An 18189-nucleotide genomic window follows, 5' to 3' on the forward strand; every position below is an offset into this window, starting at 1 on the left:
GCTCACCTTCCTGCTGGCCTGATCGCCCCTAACCTCTCTGCCTGCCTGCCTGCCCGATCGCCCCTAACTGCTCTCCCCTGCTTTCCTGGTCACCCCTAACTGCTCTCCCCTGCTGGCCTGGTTGCCCCTAACTGCTCTCCCCTGCTGGCCTGATCCCCCTAACTGCTCTCCCCTGCTGGCCTGATCACCTTATTAGTATAGATAGATGGAGAGAGATAGCCGTTGCTTTGTTCAGAAGGATGTCCAGAAGGATGTCCGGAAGATGTCTGGTCTGATTAGCATATTACCCTTTTATTAGTATAGATAGATAGCTTTTTGGGGGTGTGTTCCATTGTTATTTTATTTGGCAAAGTGTGTTCCATTGTCATTTTCTTTGGCTGGCACTGGTGTCTGATTTTTTATTTTCTAGCTCCACAAGGAACTATCAGAAGGATTGCTAACCTTATTCTTAGCTTTGGGTTCTTCTTCAGGCATCAGCAATTGTCTCTAGGGCAAAGCATTCCCAGTTGCCTAACTCACCTCTTCAGGTCTCCTCCTCCTCCTAAATCCTGGCGCCTTCAATATGTCTGACTCCACTGCTTTCTTGGATATCTAATAACTAAGGCCATGGGAAGGTTGGTTTACATTACTGTTACATCATAGTCTGCCATCACTAGAGGCAGAACTCTGAATTCTTGATCTTTTGTTTCTTCTCCATTGTCATTCTTTTAACCCTCTATAAAATGAATCAAACAATTTATTTAACTGTACTTCTTTTGATAGTCATTTAGGTTATTTTCATTTTTCTTATTACAAACATTATTTTAATATCCCAGTGTATCTTTATGTGCATATTCTAGTATTTCTTTAGTTTATTTTTTATATTATTTTTATTGATTTTAGAGAGGAGGGGAGAGGGAGAGAGAGATAGAAACGTCAAGGATGAGAGAGAATCATTGATCGGCTGCCTCCTGCACACCCCCCACTGGAGATCGAGCCCGCAACCCAGGCATGTGCCCTTGACTGGAATTGAACTTGGGACCCTTCAGTACATAGGCTGACGCTCTATCCACTGAGCCAAACTGGCTAAGGCTTTTTTTAGTATATTTTTAATTTTTCTATTGACATTCTGTATTATATTAGTATTTCTTTTTTTTAAATAATATTTTATTGATTTCAGAGAGGAATTATTTTTAATTTTTCTATTGACATTCTGTATTAGTATTTCTTTTTTTAAAATAATATTTTATTGATTTCAGAGAGGAAAAGAGGAGAGAGAGAGAGAGAGAGAGAGAGAGAGAGGAGAGAGAGGAGAGAGAGAAACATCAATGATGAGAGAGGATCATTGATCGGCTACCTCCTATGCTGCCCACACATGCCCACAACCCGGGCATGTGCCCTCACCGGGCATAGGTTGACACTCAACCACTTAGCCATGCCCGTCGGGCTATATTGGTATTTCTTTAGGCACAGCCTAAAGAACTGAAACATTGCCCAGGCATGTTTTTTTCTGATCTTTAGGTCTTGATTGGATCAGGTGTATTTTCTCTCAGTGTGCTGTATTACAAATAATGTGGCTTTGGTGTCAGGAAATCCTTTATTAATGGTCCAGAATTTAGATTTGGGGATTCTCTATTTTTCTTGGATTAAGTAAAAAGTAATTAAAAACCTATTAAGACTGACAGGAGATAAAAGCAGTATGTTATTTTTAAATGGATTAAGTTACAGAAAAAGTATAGCCACAGTTGAGTATATTCCATTTTGAAAGAAAAGTAAGATAAAATTACTATTGAAATTGTCTTATTTTTTTTATGTAAACTATTTTGACTTAATTTTAAATACACATCATTTAAATTTAAGTATGTGCATGATGTTTAGAATAACATGAAATGGAGAGAACTACTAGAAATTAGGAAGACACATTTGCTGTTCTTTGCTGATCAGTATGGTTAAATCCCTAGAAAGATAATCTTTTATACAGCAAGTATGGCAGTCAGATGAATGTTCAAATCCGAAACCTTCTGTAATGTATTATCTAGTAAATAGAATAGGAAAAGAACCCTATAAACACAATAAAAATACTTAGTAATAACCTAATCAATAGATTATAATTATAACCTCTGAACATATTTTTAAAGTGTTCGCTGTTGGGCTTTCATTTGGCTGGTTGAACAAAAGAAGACTTTTAAATATGGCACATCTATCTAAATTTATAGCCTAAAGCCAATCCCTTCCCTACTTAACAAAATGATGTAAAGTTCACCAATGAAAATAAATGAGTGAGGATAGCTAAGAAAAAGTTTTTTTCTACCAAATAATAAAATACACTGTAAAATTGTACAGTTTAGTCCAGCCGTGGGCAAACTACGGCCCGCGGGCTGGATCCGGCCCGTTTGAAATGAATAAAACTAAAAAAAAAAAAAGACCGTACCCTTTTATGTAATGATGTTTACTTTGAATTTATATTAGTTCACACAAACACTCCATCCATGCTTTTGTTCCGGCCCTCTGGTCCAGTTTAAGAACCCATTGTGGCCCTTGAGTCAAAAAGTTTGCCCATCCCTGGTTTAGTCATTGCTCTAAAGATAGCACAAAACATGTATCTGTCAGTGGAACAAAAGATAGTCCAGAAATACTGAGAGGAATGGCTTTTCAATAAAAAGCGCAAAGTTAATTGTTTTTTATATGAGGAAGTATATAATATACAATTAAATATCATTGGTCAAGATTAAATCAGCTACTCTTTCATGGCTTTAAATCATTGATCATGTTTCATTTAATATCATGCTCTTACCCACCCATGTGTAGTAGGTGTCTAGAAACATACTTTCTAATTCTAATTAAGTTATTGAATGTATCTGGATAAGTTATTTTATCTCCCTGGGCTCAACTTTTTTTCTAGAATGACAATGGAACAGAATTAAGAATATAGGTTTCTCAAAAACTGAATCTTTTGTTATGACCACATGTTCCACATTCAAAGAGTAGATTTTACAATCTTTGAAAGTAAGACAGTTCTTATTTAACATAAAGATATTTCTCCTAAGTGAATGTTCATGTCTCTCATGTAACCAAGTTAATACCTTTTAAAATATTTTCTCTCAAAGGGATTTTTAGCTAATCAGATGAGAGCTGAAAACTTGAAGGATGCATCTGTATTACCTGATTTATGCCTGAGTCATGCAAACCAATTGATGATTATGTTGCAAAATCATAGAAAACTGTTGGATATTAAACAGAAGTGTACCACTGCCAAACAAGAGCTAGCAACTAACCTACATGTCAGATTGAAGTAAGTGATTTTGTTATCTTATTTAGGATGTTTAGAATTGATGTTTGATTTCTCCCAAGTGGTGGAGTGTTTTCTCTTGCCACTAAATTGAAATTAGATTATTTTTATAGTTTGTAAATTTCATTCTATAGGTGGTGTTGCTTTGTAATGCTTCATGCTGATCAAGATGGAGAGAAATTGCAAGCTTTACTTCGCCTCGTAATAGAGCTGTTAGAAAGAGTCAAAATTGTTGAAGCTCTTAGTACAGTTCCTCAGATGTACTGCTTAGCTGTTGTTGAAGTTGTAAGGAGAAAAATGTTCATAAAACACTACAGGGAGGTATGCAAGTTGAATTCTGTTTTAATTGGGTGTGAGTCTTAATAAATTTGTGAGTGATATTAACATAAGCTTTCCTCCTTTTAGTGGGCTGGTGCTTTAGTCACAGATGGAAAGCGATTATATGAAGCTGAAAAGTCAAAAAGGGAATCCTTTGGGAAATTATTTAGTAAGTGTTCTTCATTAATAACTTGTTTATTTTTTTTAGTAAAAAATGCTGTTTTTAGTCTATAAATATGAACACAGCATTATATAGCATGTATCTGTTTTTTTAAAAAAAATATATTTTATTGATTTTTTACAGAGAGGAAGGGAGAGGGATAGAGAGTTAGAAACATCGATCAGCTGCCTCCTGCACATCTCCTACTGGGGATGTGCCCGCAACCAAGGTACATGCCCTTGACCGGAATCGAACCTGGGACCTTTCAGTCTGCAGGCTGATGCTCTATCCACTGAGCTAAACTGGTCAGGGCGCATGTATCTGATTTTAATTAGCATTGAAATCCATAGAAATATTTAAGGACTGTAGAGTTGAATCCATTATTAATTTTAAACTTGAAGTATTGTCAATTTTTTTTTTCCACAAACCAGAGGGGTTTTTTTTGTTTTGTTTTTTTTTTTATCTCAAAGTTATAACCGTATTAATTTCTTTCTACAGGGAAGTCTTTTTTAAGAAATCGCCTATTTAGAGGATTGGACTCCTGGCCTTCGTCCTTTTGTGTATGTATTTATTTCCTAACCATGACAAAATTTTGTATGTGTTCAAACCTTTATTTCAGAAATAGTGGTATTTATCAGAATGCTAGTGGCTGGGTGCACAAATTTGTGCACGTTGAAAGGAAATTAATTAGAAGAAATATTTTAATACCGCTATTTGCCCGTTCTCTATAATAGAAGTTTCAACCAAATTCACGATTGACAATGACAGATGGAAACACACGCATGCGATTGGCGCCAGCGAGAGCTTTATATGTATCATGCATGCGCAAGTTAACTTAGCCTTTTATAGATATAGAATAAACTTGCTTAATTAGACCTGCTTTCTGATTTAGCTAAACTTTTTTCAGCCCAGTGAAGTACCCCAACTTCTCTTTCAGATAATTGTCAGCAACAGAGCAGTAAATATGAACAAAAAGCAGATTATTATTATAGATCACGCAGGGAGAACAAAGGGTAAAATATTTAACTGCAGCAGTGTTTGACTATATTCTGCACAGTGAGTAAACCTCAAGTCATTTTCAAGGTCCACCATTTCTTCTTATCAGTCGGGTCAAGTTTCTAAGCTTTCTAAATCTCTGTTTTCCGGCTAATGAAAAGAAAATAGGATCCCACCGAGTCTCCTATCTACCTACTCTAGGATCTAGGACTTCTGTGAGGATCAAATGAGATGAGGCACAGGATAACGCTTCACAAACATTTGTTTACAGTGTAAAATGTTTCCATCTGGTTATAAAGCAAGTTGTGTTCCTGGGCTGAAGAAACTCCAAGGAGCTAGTTGCTAGGGAGAGGAAGGCAGGCCTTGCTTCGTGACATCATTACCCGGACAGACACTTAGCATATTAGCCTTTTATACATATACTAGAGGCTTGATGCACAAAGATTCGTGCAAGAATGGACCTTCCTTCTCCTGGCTGTCGGCACCGACTTCGCTCTGGCCGGAGCCACCTTTCTGCCTTCCCATGCTGCCCAGAGGTCTTGAGCGGCTGGGGCGGTGCAGAACGCCTGCACGCATTCCGCCTCGTCCCCGGCCACTTGGCACCTGTGTATGCAAATTAACCTGCCATCTTTGTTGGGTTAATTTGCATACTCCTGATTGGCTGGTGGGCGTCGCGAAGGTATGGTCAATTTGCATTTTCTCTTTTATTAGTGTAGATATCTATATATCTATCTATCTCTATATATTTTATCAACATAAAAAAGCTTTTGGCTTTAAAAACACCAATTGCTATAAAGCTTTAAAATATATTTATAGTTTTTTATTTAGAGTCTTCGTAACTCAACGGGATGTCTTACTACACTGTTAAGATTGATAGGACTAGATTCTCTTAATTGTATTTTGTCTTTCTCTTTCTCCTCTACCTTTTCCTTCATTCTTTCCCTTTTTCCTGCCTTTTCTTTTTCTCCTGTCCTCGCCTATTTTCTTCCTATCTTCATTCTCTTACCCATCGACCCCCTTTCTTTCATTTATGTTTCAACAAATAAGAATAGGGTGATTCTTCAAGTAGCTTTAATTGAAACCATGAAAAATAAGTTTGGTATATTTCTAAACCAGACTTCACGGTCAAAGATGTTTAGGAAATGCTGTAGATTTCCCTCCTCCCCCCTAGACCAGTGATGGCGAACCTATGACACGTGTGTCAGAGGTGACACGCGAACTCATTTTTTTGGTTGATTGTTCTTTGTTAAATGGCATTTAAATATATAACATAAATATCAAAAATATAAATCTTTGTTTTACTATGGTAGCAAATATCAAAAAATTTCTATATGTGACATGGCACCAGAGTTAAGTTAGGGTTTTTCAAAATGTTGACACACCGAGCTCAAAAGGTTCGCCATCACTGCCCTAGACATTCTGCTTAGCTATTAAACCATTTTCTGTGCTGCAGGCTTTCTTAGGGCTTTAAATGCATGCGTTTTTGAATATCAAGAATGAGTGATTTAATAGGGTTCCCACACTTATTTATCTAGGAAACTCTGTTTAATGAAGAGCATCTTGACACTTCTCAATCTGCTTAGGTAATGATGGAAACAAATTGAGTTATTTTTAAAGGTGCATTTCTTAGCCATATTATAAGGAAATGGTAGCACTTATCAGAATTTTTGTTTAATTGACTTAGGGTTTGTATTTATTTATTTATTTATTTATTTAAATATTTTATTGATTTTTTACAGAGAGGCAGGGAGAGGGATAGAGAGAATCGATGAGAGAGAAACATCGATCAGCTGCCTCCTGCACACCTCCTACTGAGGATGTGCCCACAACCAAGGTACATGCCCTTGACTGGAATCGAACCTGGGACCTTTCAGTCCTCAGGCCGATGCTCTATCCACTGAGCCAAACTGGTTAGGGCAATTTATTTTTTAAAATATATTTTTATTGATTTCAGAGAGGAAGGGAGAGAGATAGAAGCATCAATGATGAGAGAGAATCATTGATTGGCTGCCTCCTGCATGCTCTCTACTGGGGATTGAGAACGCAACCCAGACATGTGCCCCTGACTGGAATTGAACCTGGGACCCTTTAGTCTGCAGGCTGACGCTCTATCCACTGAGCCAAATGGGCTAGGGCAGTGGTCGGCAAACTCATTAGTCAACAGAGCCAAATATCAACAGCACTTCTTCAAAATAGACTCACCCAGGCCGAAAACTGACTTCTGCGCATGGGCCACGAAGTTTCAATTGCACTGTACACGCGCCCGCACGTGGTATTTTGTGGAAGAGCCACACTCAAGGGGCAAGGAGCCGCATGTGGCTCGCAATCCGCAGTTTGCCGACCACGGGGCTAGGGCTAAGGGTTTGTATTTTTAAAAGTGGCAAGGAAGGAAGTGTTACATGGGAAAAAATGATTTTTAGCATGTTAAAACAACAAGGTATGCTAACAGGTGATAGGAGTAGATATAGGGCTAGAGCCAGATAGATAGATCTTCATGATCATTTTATAGGTCAAGGAAAAATTTGGAAATAATCTACGTACTAGTGAAACAAATGATTCCTTTAATGTTGACAGAAATCTTAGAATTTCCATAAAAAGATGCTGAAAACAAAAGGCAGGAACAAATACACCAGTTGATTATCAACAACTGTGTATCCCAGTTATTCAAGACTCAGAAAAATATTATATCATGTCATTGACTAGTTCTTCACATTTATTTTTTTCTATTAAGTGTGAGTAGATCACTTGAAGCATTTTTGTTTATTTGTTTTACTGAATTTGATTATAGTAAGAGACCATTTATTAATTTATCCGTATATTTTGTGGTGAATTATTATTATTATTATTTTGTACAGACACAGAAACCTCGAAAGTTTGACTGTGAGCTTCCAGATATTTCATTAAAAGATTTACAGTTTCTGCAATCACTTTGTCCTTCAGAAGTTCAGCCATTCCTCAGGTAAATGTCATTAGTATTTTTAACTGTAGATATCACCTTACTCTGTTTACATCATTCTGGAACTGTGGAAAGTAGCACCAGCCCTCCTAGGAGATGCCAGGATAGAGAACTGTTTTATGATAGACTGACCCTCCTATGACTACTTTAGGAAATTTCTGGGGACTATTAAAATCAGAAAATAAGGAAATTAATATCTTATGTGCAGTTAATTTTTTTTCTAGTAGTCACTCTGCTTCGCATACTGTGGGAGATTTCTAATATTTTAATGATGATGTCTTAGGTTTCTTTAGCTCTTTCTGGTAATGATTGAAAAAGGATGATAATGCAGTAGTGATTTTTTTAAATTAAAAAATATTTTTATTGATTTCAGAGAGGAAGGGAGAGGGGGAGAGAGAGACAGAAATATCAATGAGGCGAGAGAATCATTGATTGGCTGTCTCCTGCATGCCCCCTATTGGGGATCAAACCTGAAATCTAGGCATGTGCCATTGACCGGAATCGAATCCAGGACCCTTCAGTCCACAGGCTGACGCTCTATCTACTGAGCCAAACTGGCTAGGGCTGCAGTAGTGATTTTTGACATAGGTTAAAATATTTGGTTATACTTAATTCATCTTTTAATTAAGAAATCAGAAATCTAATTTGATTACATTTTGTTTCAGGGTCCCCTTACTCTGTGACTTTGAACCTCTACACCAGCATGTACTTTCTCTACATAACTTGGTAAAAGCAGCACAAAGTTTGGATGAAATGTCACAGACCATTACAGATCTACTGAGTGAACAAAAGGCAAATTAAGTTCTTTCAATTGGCTCTCTTTATTAGTGTAAAATGTTGATATTGCTGCAGCTATATAAGCCTGTCTCTTTCTTTTCTAGGCATCCATGAGTCAGACATCCCCACAGTCGACTTCCTCACCAAGAGTAGAAAGTGCAACAGGAATTACAACAACTACCTCACCAAGAACTCCTCCTCCACTCACTGTGCAGGATCCCTTATGTCCTGCAGTATGTCCCTTAGAAGAATTGTCTCCAGATAGCATTGATGCACATACATTTGATTTTGAAACTATCCCCCATCCAAACAGAGAACAGACTATTCACCAAGTTTCATTAGATTTGGATTCATTAGCAGAAAGTCCTGAATCAGATTTTATGTCTGCTGTGAATGAGTTTGTAATAGAAGAAAATTTATCATCTCCTAATCCTATAAGTGATCCACAAAGTCCAGAAATGATGGTGGAATCACTTTATTCATCTGTTATCAATGCAATAGATAGTAGACGTATGCAGGATACAAATATATGTGGTAAAGAGGACTCAGGAGATCATGTGTCTCTAAATGTCCAGTTGGAAAAATGTAGGGTTGTTGCCCAAGACTCACAATTAACTATACAAACCATCAAGGAAGACCTTTGCCACTTCAGAACATTTGTACAAAAAGAACAGTGTGACTTCTCAAATTCTTTAAAGTGTATAGCAATGGAAATAAGAAACATTATTGAAAAGGTAAAATATTCTGTGGAAATAACACTAAATGAAAAACATCAGAAAGAATTGCAGTCTTTAAAAAGTGATTATGAAGACAAACTTGATGCACTAATAAAAGACAGTGAAGAAAATGAAAACAAAATTAAAAAGCTTAAAGGAGACTTAGTATGCCTTGAGGAGGTGTTACAAAATAAAGATAATGAATTTGCTTTGGTTAAGCATGAAAAAGAAGCTATCATCTGCCTGCAGAATGAAAAGGACCAGAAGTTGTTAGAAATGGAAAACGTAATGCACACTCAAAATTGTGAAATTAAAGAACTGAAGGAGTCACGAGAGAGAGTGTTAAAAGACTTTAAAAAGCTCCACGTTGAAAATGATGAGAAGATCCAGTTGTTGAGGACAGAACTGCAGAGCTTAGAGCAAAGTCATTTAAGGGAATTGGAGGACACCCTCCATGTCAGGCACACACAGGAGTTCGAGAAAGTTATGACAGACCACAAAGATTCTTTGGAGAAATTAAAAAATGAAAATCAACAAAGAATTGATCAGATACAAGAGTCCCATGCCACAATTATCCAGGAAAAAGAGCGACAGCTACAGGAGTTAAAACTCAAGGTTTCAGATTTGTCGGATATGAGATGTAAGTTAGAGGTTGAACTTGCATTGAAGGAAGCAGAAACTGATGAAATAAAAATTTTGCTGGAAGAAAGTAGAACCCAGCAGAATGAGACCTTAAAATCTCTCCTTGAACAAGAGACGGAAAATTTGAGAACAGAGATAAGTAAACTAAACCAAAAGATTCAGGATAACAATGACAATTATCAGGTGGGCTTGGCAGAGCTAAGAACTTTAATGACAATTGAAAAAGATCAGTGTATTTCAGAGTTAATTAGTAGACATGAAGAAGAATCTAATATGCTTAAAGCTGAATTAAACCAGGTAACAGCATTGCATCATCAAGCATTTGAAATAGAAAAAAACCTGAAAGAAGAAATAGTTGAACTGCAGGGTAAATTGGACTCTGCATTGAGTGCGCTTGAAAAACAAAAAGCTGAAAAACTCACCCAACAAGAAGAGAAGTATGAAGCTGTTATCCAGAAACTTGAGAAAGACAAAGAGAAATTCATAATGAACCAGGAACAAGACAGAGAAGAGTTAATTCAGAAGCTTAATAGTAAAAAAGAAGAAGCTATTCAGACGGCCCTAAATGAATTTAAATTGGAGAGAGAAGCTGTTGAGAAAGAGTTATTAGAAAAAGTTAAACATCTTGAGAACCAAATAGGAAAAAGGTAAGAACTTTAGTCTGTGATTATAAAATAAAAACATTGGTGATTCGAATGTCAATTTTGTGTGTAAGCAAGCACAGTACCTTGATTTATTCATTTATCTTAGGTAAATGTAGCAATTGAGATATATTTATGAAATAAAAACTTTTAAAAATGTTTATTGTAAACATTTTGAAAATCTATAGTGGATTTTAATAATGGATTAGAGTTTTGGATTTCTAGAGGAAAATTTTTTTTGAAAATTTCAAAATATTTTCAAGAGCTTCTTTTTCCTTTCTTACAAATTTCATTTTTTGTTAATCTTCACTCGAGGATATTTTTCCATTGATTTTTAGAGAGAGTGGAGGGGAGGGGGAAAGATGAATAGAGAGAAATATTGCCTCCCGCACCCGCCCCGACCAGGGCCAGGGATCAAGCCTGCCACCAAGGCATGTGCTCTTGACTGGAGTCAAACCCAGGACTCTTTAGTCTGCAGGCCACCTCTCTATCCACTGAGCCAAATCGGTTAGGGTATAAATTTTCTTTGGTTTATTTGAAGTTTTCCCCCCAAAATTCTTCAATTGAAAATTACTTATTTTTTCTCTTTTTAAATTGTGTTTGTATAAAAGATAACAGTTTTTTTTCTGAGCAGTGTTTAGTAAAGGTTAAATTCTAGATTGGGGCTATATAGTTTCATTATTGTTATTTTCTTGATATTACAACTTCGTTTATTTCTTTGGTGTTTCAAAAGATGTTTCTAAATCCCAGGTTTTATATAGTGCATTTTTTGTACTTTTATTGTTACTAATACAACTTTTTATTAGAGAAAATGTTTCTCAGGTTTTTCTATTCCTTAAAATTTATTGAAGGATTTTATGGCTTAATAAAAAGTTTATAGAACATTATCGATTAGTTCTATCATTCCTTCTTCCAGTTGAATATATTTATAGTTATATGTACATTATATTTGAATTTCTGTTTCTCGCCTCACCACTTTTGCACAGTCACTTGTGATTGAGTCTCTGCTGTGTAATATATATTGGTGTACAGTTAAACCTCTTCTGTATTCTATGGGAATTAGAGGGTGTAATATAGGAGTTAGAACCTGCATGAAATGTTTTATAGAACTGGGGCAGGTAAGGCCAAAGTAGTCACTACTGAAGGCCAGGAGAATGCTGAGTGAAATATGAGGAAAAGAGACATTAAGCACACACCAAAGCTCATGTTTTCCATGGCTCACTGGGAAGCTGCTGCAACATTCAAGAATCTCTTCAAGCCCCAGTGATGTGGCTCCATCTGCAGCACACAATGGGTAGTTCTCATTTTCTTGGCAGGAGGCTCCTGTGAAACTGCATCTGGAGACAGCTACCCCTGGAGAGTTAGCCTGGGCTGCTTTTCTACTCTCCAAACTTGTACCTGTTCTTTTCATTGGCAAACCTGAAGTTATAAAGGGGATTCTGGGAAATATAGAATCTGCTTTACATTGCAGATGAGAAAAGAGGTGAGAGCAATGGCAAGATGACGCCAGTCTAGCACTGTATACCTCATTTTAAACTTAATCACAAATCTCTTTTACCCATATTGAACTTCCAAATAAAGATACTTGCAATGTTATGTTTCTGTCTAACGTGATTGAGCTTATATGCCTCATATCTCCTCAGATTACCAAACCCTGTCTTCAAAAGGCGAGAGTCAAATTTAGACCATTCTAGCCATCCCAGAGATGTCCATTCATTTTACACAGCTACATCTCTTTTTGATATTCTGCAAGTTGCATGCTGAAATATAGGGTTAACTACCATTATCACAACACGTTACGTACTAGGGAAATGGGAGAAAGAAAAAAGATGAAGATTGATTGATTTATGCAGTCTTAAGTCCTATAGTCTTTATTGCTGTAATTAGCCTTGTAACTCTAGTAGGTATTTATAACTTGCTTCTATTACACACCCACTTTTTACCTTAGACATTACCTCAGCTGATTTTACTTGTTGATCTGAGAAGACTGTCATTAATGGTCCATCCTATAATATACTTGCTGTAGTTTTTCATTTGACTCTTATTTATTTTTTGGTAATCATCACTTGAGGATATTTTCCCATTTATTTATTTATTTTTAGAGAGAGTGGTGGGGCGGGGAGAGAAACATCGATGTGAGAGAGACACATCGATTGGTTGCCTCCTGTTTGCATTCCGACTGGGGCCAGGGATCAATCCTGCAACTGAGGTAGATGCAGAGCATGTATGCATTCTTTACTCTAGCCATGCAAAATTTCACCCATTGAGTGCTGTAACTGAGTTTTGAGTAGTTTGGTCCACAGTTGTATTAGGCCAGCTGCTTTAGGGATTGGCATACGTGGTGAGATTAGTGACTCCCATGGGCATGAGTCCATGGCTGCACGTCTTTCACTGTAAAGTAAAATCCCTTCTTCAGAAGTAATTCTAGTGGAATACCATAGCAGTGAATAAGGCATTTTGTAAGTTCAGGAATGGTTTTTCTTGTAGAAACATTGTGGGCATGGAAAGAGAATAATGGACTATTTTTGTGAGAACAGATTACTTTTCATGGTGGAAGTGGTCAAGGGTAGTTGACCTGTCACCAAGTGTCTGGCTCATCTCCCGAGGAAGTGCTGAAATATTGGGGGCTCAGTGTTAGTGACAGCCCCCTTTGCTGAGCCCATACATAATCTCACTGCATGTCATTAGCATTTTGAACAGGACTGGTGTGTGTGGCTAAAGAATTCGACTGATACAGAATGTTCAACGTGCCCATCTGATGATTATGAGGTTCCTCAAAGTGGGACATAATATACTCAGAGGACTTACAGATCCTTATGCTTTGTGCCCATTTCAGGAGGTTCACCTGTATTTCTCTTCTGCAAATCTTGTCACCAGATCTCAGTCTAGTTCCTTCCAAGTCCCTTGCTGTCCAGTCAAGTCTTTGGCTAATATCCATGAATCACTTGATTTGTAGTCCTGGCCATTTCTCCTAGGCAACTCCAAGTACACTGCTTGATATACTGCTACTGGGAAGATTTTCCTTCACTGCTGTTCTTCAGGATCACTTCTCAGTGGGCTCTAATACTTGAACTGTGCTTTTGAATAGTGTCAGCATATTGTGCAGAATTATGAGGAAACCAGCTTGGTTGGTTTCCCTCCACCCCCATATTGAATGCCATACTTGTGATGGAGAGAAAAGAAGCAATGTAGCAGGAGTAAGAATCTTGGGAACCTGAACCTCTTGGACCTTACTTGTGCCATCAGGATTTGTTTAAGCTCCAGCCCATACATGCCACATCTATTTGATGATGGAGTGCCTCATCGGTTAATGAGTTAGTATCTACTTTATGATGGACAACTCAGGTAACGTGGTAACTTGGGAGACCATATGAAGTCTTTCAGTTTCTGTATAGACCCAGTAGCAAGCCATTTACCAGAGGAAAATAGTTATCAGCTCCAAAAATCCTAAGGGTCTCAACTGATTGTCTTAGGACTTGCTAACAGTTTCATACAGTATCCATTCCTGCTGCAGACACTTCAAGTATCCGCTGGTAAATATGGCGCAAGGGGTAAAGCAGCTTGCGTGATAGTTTGGACCTATTGCAAGAGTGTCTCTTGCTGTGGATCTTTCGCAGAACAGGCCACCTTAGAAGTTATTTGGTAAGTGAGTCACAGCAGCATACCCAAATGTACTATATATTGCACCCAGAATTCAGGGATGCTCACCTAATGGCAGCTTGCTTGTTCACCATGGAAGGAACATCTCACATGCCCAGACCCCGGGATACTTAGAAATTTTTCTGTGCTGACCAGCTTCTAACTTCTCATGGGCTTTATTGCTCACTCTATGGTAATAAACGTCTTTCCCTGGTTAGCTCACGTAGTTACTTCTTCCTTTTTACTAGGTTTAAGAAGCATATTGCCATAAATGTATAATGTGGTATCTTGAGGACTAGCAAGAAAACAAACTAGATTTTAATAGGACTGGAGAGTTGCTATAACCCAGAGATCAGACAGTGAAAGTATATTGATGTCTCTAGGTAAAATCAAACTGCTGCTTGTGGTCTACACCAACGGTTGACAGACCAAGCCTGTGGGAGTCCAACCCGCTGCTTGTTTCTGTTTTTGTCAGTACAGCCATATTGGAATACAGAGATGCTTGTTCCTTTCCCTACTGCCTGTGGCTGATTTTGGCAGAGTTGAGTAGTTGCGACAGAGATCACCTGGCTAACATTTTTAATTACTGACCCCCCCCCCCCCAAAAAAAAAGTTTGTCAACCCCTGAATTGTACTAATAGGTATAGATGGGAAAGAAATCACCAAATCAGTAGCTACATGTCAGGCCACTAGGCCTTGTTGATTTGCTCCAGGAAAGATATCATATGTGAAACAGCAGACTTACTGGAGTCACTACCGGTTAAATTTACGATAATCTGTTGCATGCTTTTATATGTTTTATTCAGGACATATACTTAGGTCAAATAAAAATGTGATAGAAATCTCTTCCCCTATATGGTTTGAAGGGAGAGACAGTTCTAGGGATTTTACTTCGTCCTCATTCTATGAGTTAGGAGACCAACAGGGATTCCCCATCAGTTGCTTTTTACTGCAGATTCTGGATGTAGGTGATATCTCTTACCTCTGATGAGGGGCCCACTGGGCCCAGACTTCTCTATCATCAGTAATCTGGTGGATCTCAGTGGCATTAGAATCCCCTCAGAGCCAGTGCTCAGTTGTCCCCCAAAATTGGTTAAGTACCTTCCCTGAATATATACTCACCTGGAAAATTGCCACAGGTGCTTTTGGTGAGGGTTAGAAAAAAGACTTAACAGTATAACATTTTGGCATTGTAGTTGGTGACCAACAGATACTGGAATTGAGTGAGGAATAGTGAGTCTTTTGATTTAAGTTAGCTCTCTGCACACAAGTTTTTTAAAAACACTTTTAATAAGTCTTATCGACCCGTTCTATTTGTAACCTTAGAGATAGCCAGTGCCAAAGACTTCTGGGTCAGACCTGAGTACTGCTCTGTGCTGTCTGTAATGGCACCACATCATGTCTCTGGTTAAGGGTGAGTAATTGGCCTCTGCCACTCCAGAATCCTGCTATTCCATGGAAATTCATTACATTTTGGTGGTTTTATTTCCCTCTGCCGTCCCTGCCCTGCAGAGAGCCTTTTGAGGTGTTTCTCAAAGCTGTGCTGAAGGGATTATTCTCCGGCCTCTCCCAGGTGTGTAATAATTCCCAGTACACCTGCTACCATCACTCTTTGGATGCCTTCCTGTAGACTAAGGGCCAGGAAGTTTGTTCTTTAAAGGGACATATAGTAAATATGTTAGGATTTGCTGGTCACATGTAGACTTCATCATATTTTTCTGTGTGTGTGCACACTTTGTGTGTGTATTACCCTTTAAATATGTAGAAACCAAGGGTAAATGGTTCTTACTTTGGTATCAGTACCCTTTTACATACTCAAAAATTATTAAGGACTCCGAAGTGATTTTGCTTATATGGGTTATCAATATTTTCTGTATTAGAAATGGAAATAAAGTATATGGAAAATCCAGCCTTTCACTTATGTGAAATTGGAAAGAGGGATATTTAAATAGCCTTTCAGATAATTGTGGATATTTTTCCTTGATACTAAATCAGAATGCAACAACTGATAATTTCCTAAGCATTAGTTTCATTGTGGAATATGAACCCATGTCAATGGATTTTTAAGATAATCTTTATGCTAATGTTCATTGAACTATCACTTTGGATATTTTACTCATGCATGATTTTGTAGCATAATAAAGTGGTCATTTGGAAAACACTGGTTCATTGTAGTGCAGATCTTGCAGATGTGGATACATTTTATTAACAGAGAAATCACATTTGTTAATATACCTATGGATTTTATAAGACGGATCTTAGGTACTGGGAAGCTCTCAAGTTCATAGTGGCAGAGACAAACTTTTTAACCCCTAGAGTGCCGGATAGCACGATCGCGCTCCTCCTGTCTTTCGCCAAAAGTGCCGGGAGCGCTATCAAAGCTTCGAAATGGTGTCCAGTTCTAAATTTGCTTTTATTAGTGATAATGATATTGCTAAATATGTCAATGTAGTAAAGGTTTCCTTAAGTTTTTGAATATGTAACTTCATTTACTTGCGATTCATAATTTTTTTCCTAAACTGCTGTAACATCAGCAAAAATGCCTTGGCAATTTTAGCATAGTTCCTAGGATATTGGTTGGCACTCAAAGGGTTAAAGAGTCACATTTTTTTTCATTGGTAACAAGTTTGTCAGTTGTTCATTAAAATAATAGGCTCAATTTTATACTTTCTTAAAATTATCTGCCAAAAACCCAAGTCTGATGTATACCATGAAAAAAGCAGCCAATTCTGCATACAGCCAAAACAATTATATAGGTATTTTCCCATGAGACAGACATACTTTGTAAGTGGCAGAAGTGTTTTACATATGCTTGTCATTTTTGTCACATAGAATATTTAAAAAATTGTATACTTAATGGCCGGGATTCAATAATATTAATAATTTTAGTACATCAATATATTTCAAAATAAACCTGTTGTCTTTTTCATTTTGAGTGTCTTGAAGTAAAGGATATAATGATTAAAAGTTCAGTTTGGTGTTACTGTCTTCAATTTATGTGAAGGTGTCAGCAGTTTTATCACCTGTGCAAATGTCAACAAGGTGTAAAAGACAAATATCATCTTAGTATTATTATGAAAATAGTTTTGACCTTACTGATCCCCTGAATGTGTTCTAGTTACCCCCAGATTGTTCTGTGGATCAATCACACTTTGAGAATCATTGGTGTAGACTCATCTACACTGTAGAGAATGGTTGGCAAACTTTCTGTAAAGGGCCACATTGTAAATGTTTTAGGCTCTGTGGGCCAGATGGTCTCTATCTGAGCTACTCAGCTTTACTCTTGTAGCAAAACGGGAGTGAGACAATATAAATGGGTTTCACTATGTTCCAACAGAACTGTACTTACCCAAACAGATAATAGCAGGTTAGACCTGGCCTGTGGTCTAGCGTATCTCATTTGGCCTCTTATTTTTGTTTAATATTGGCCATTGGGACCAGGTTTCAGGCAGCCAACCTTATAAACTGTTGAAAGGTAACATTTAATCTAGAATCTCTGGTCATTACATTTATACAAATGATTTTGGCTTGTTTAAACATTTTGTTTGTCTAACTCCCATTGGATCTATTTCCATACATATTTCCTATGTTTCTTTCAAAATAAATGAAACCTCTTGGAATTGCAGTTCCTCCTTTAACTTCCCTTGGAACATGGGATTTGAATGTAGCAATGGGTCTGGGAGTAATGAAATGGTGGAGAGGTTGAGAACAATCAGCTTGTTGAGAAGGGGACTTCAGGTAAGGTGACACTAATCTGTAATAATAAAAGCGTAATATGCTGATTAGACTGGAAAGCTGAACGACCTTCCGGACATCCTTCTGGACGAAGCCGTGGTGGCGGGGGCTGAGGCAGAGGTGGTTAGGAGTGATCAGGCAGGCAGGCGAGCAGTTAGGGGCGATCAGGCAGGCAGGCAGGCGAGCGGTTAGGGGCAATTGGGCAGGCAGGCAGAGGCAGTTAGGTGCAATCAGGCAGGCAGGCAAGCAGGGGTGACCAGGCAGGCAGGTAAACAGGCAGAGCGGTTAGAGGCGATCAGGCAGGCAGACAGGTGGTTAGGGGCGATCAGGCAGGCAGGCAG

The 18189-nt window shown here is 37.9% G+C and overlaps 1 protein-coding gene across 7 annotated transcripts in view; it reads left to right on the top strand.

Moving 5' to 3' along the window:
• The window catches only part of RB1CC1 (RB1-inducible coiled-coil 1), a 53702-nt gene that overhangs the window by 13702 nt on the left and 21811 nt on the right, over nt 1-18189 (top strand). For 6 of the 7 annotated variants that reach the window (XR_001360418.1, XM_005885175.2, XM_005885176.2 and 3 more), the window contains 7 exons: nt 3087-3271; nt 3403-3589; nt 3674-3755; nt 4245-4306; nt 7598-7701; nt 8364-8490; nt 8580-10480. Coding sequence is in view for 6 of the 7 variants with exons in the window: in XM_005885175.2 (XP_005885237.1) it covers nt 3087-3271; nt 3403-3589; nt 3674-3755; nt 4245-4306; nt 7598-7701; nt 8364-8490; nt 8580-10480 (2648 nt within the window). In the remaining variant the exon portion in view is untranslated. Of the gene's footprint in view, nt 1-3086; nt 3272-3402; nt 3590-3673; nt 3756-4244; nt 4307-7597; nt 7702-8363; nt 8491-8579; nt 10481-11790; nt 12071-18189 lie in introns of those variants that run through there. The other variant, XM_014532466.1, reaches the window with a different exon arrangement.

This window comes from Myotis brandtii, unplaced genomic scaffold, assembly GCF_000412655.1.
Source record: "Myotis brandtii unplaced genomic scaffold, ASM41265v1 scaffold896, whole genome shotgun sequence".
Classification (NCBI taxonomy): domain Eukaryota; kingdom Metazoa; phylum Chordata; class Mammalia; order Chiroptera; family Vespertilionidae; genus Myotis; species Myotis brandtii.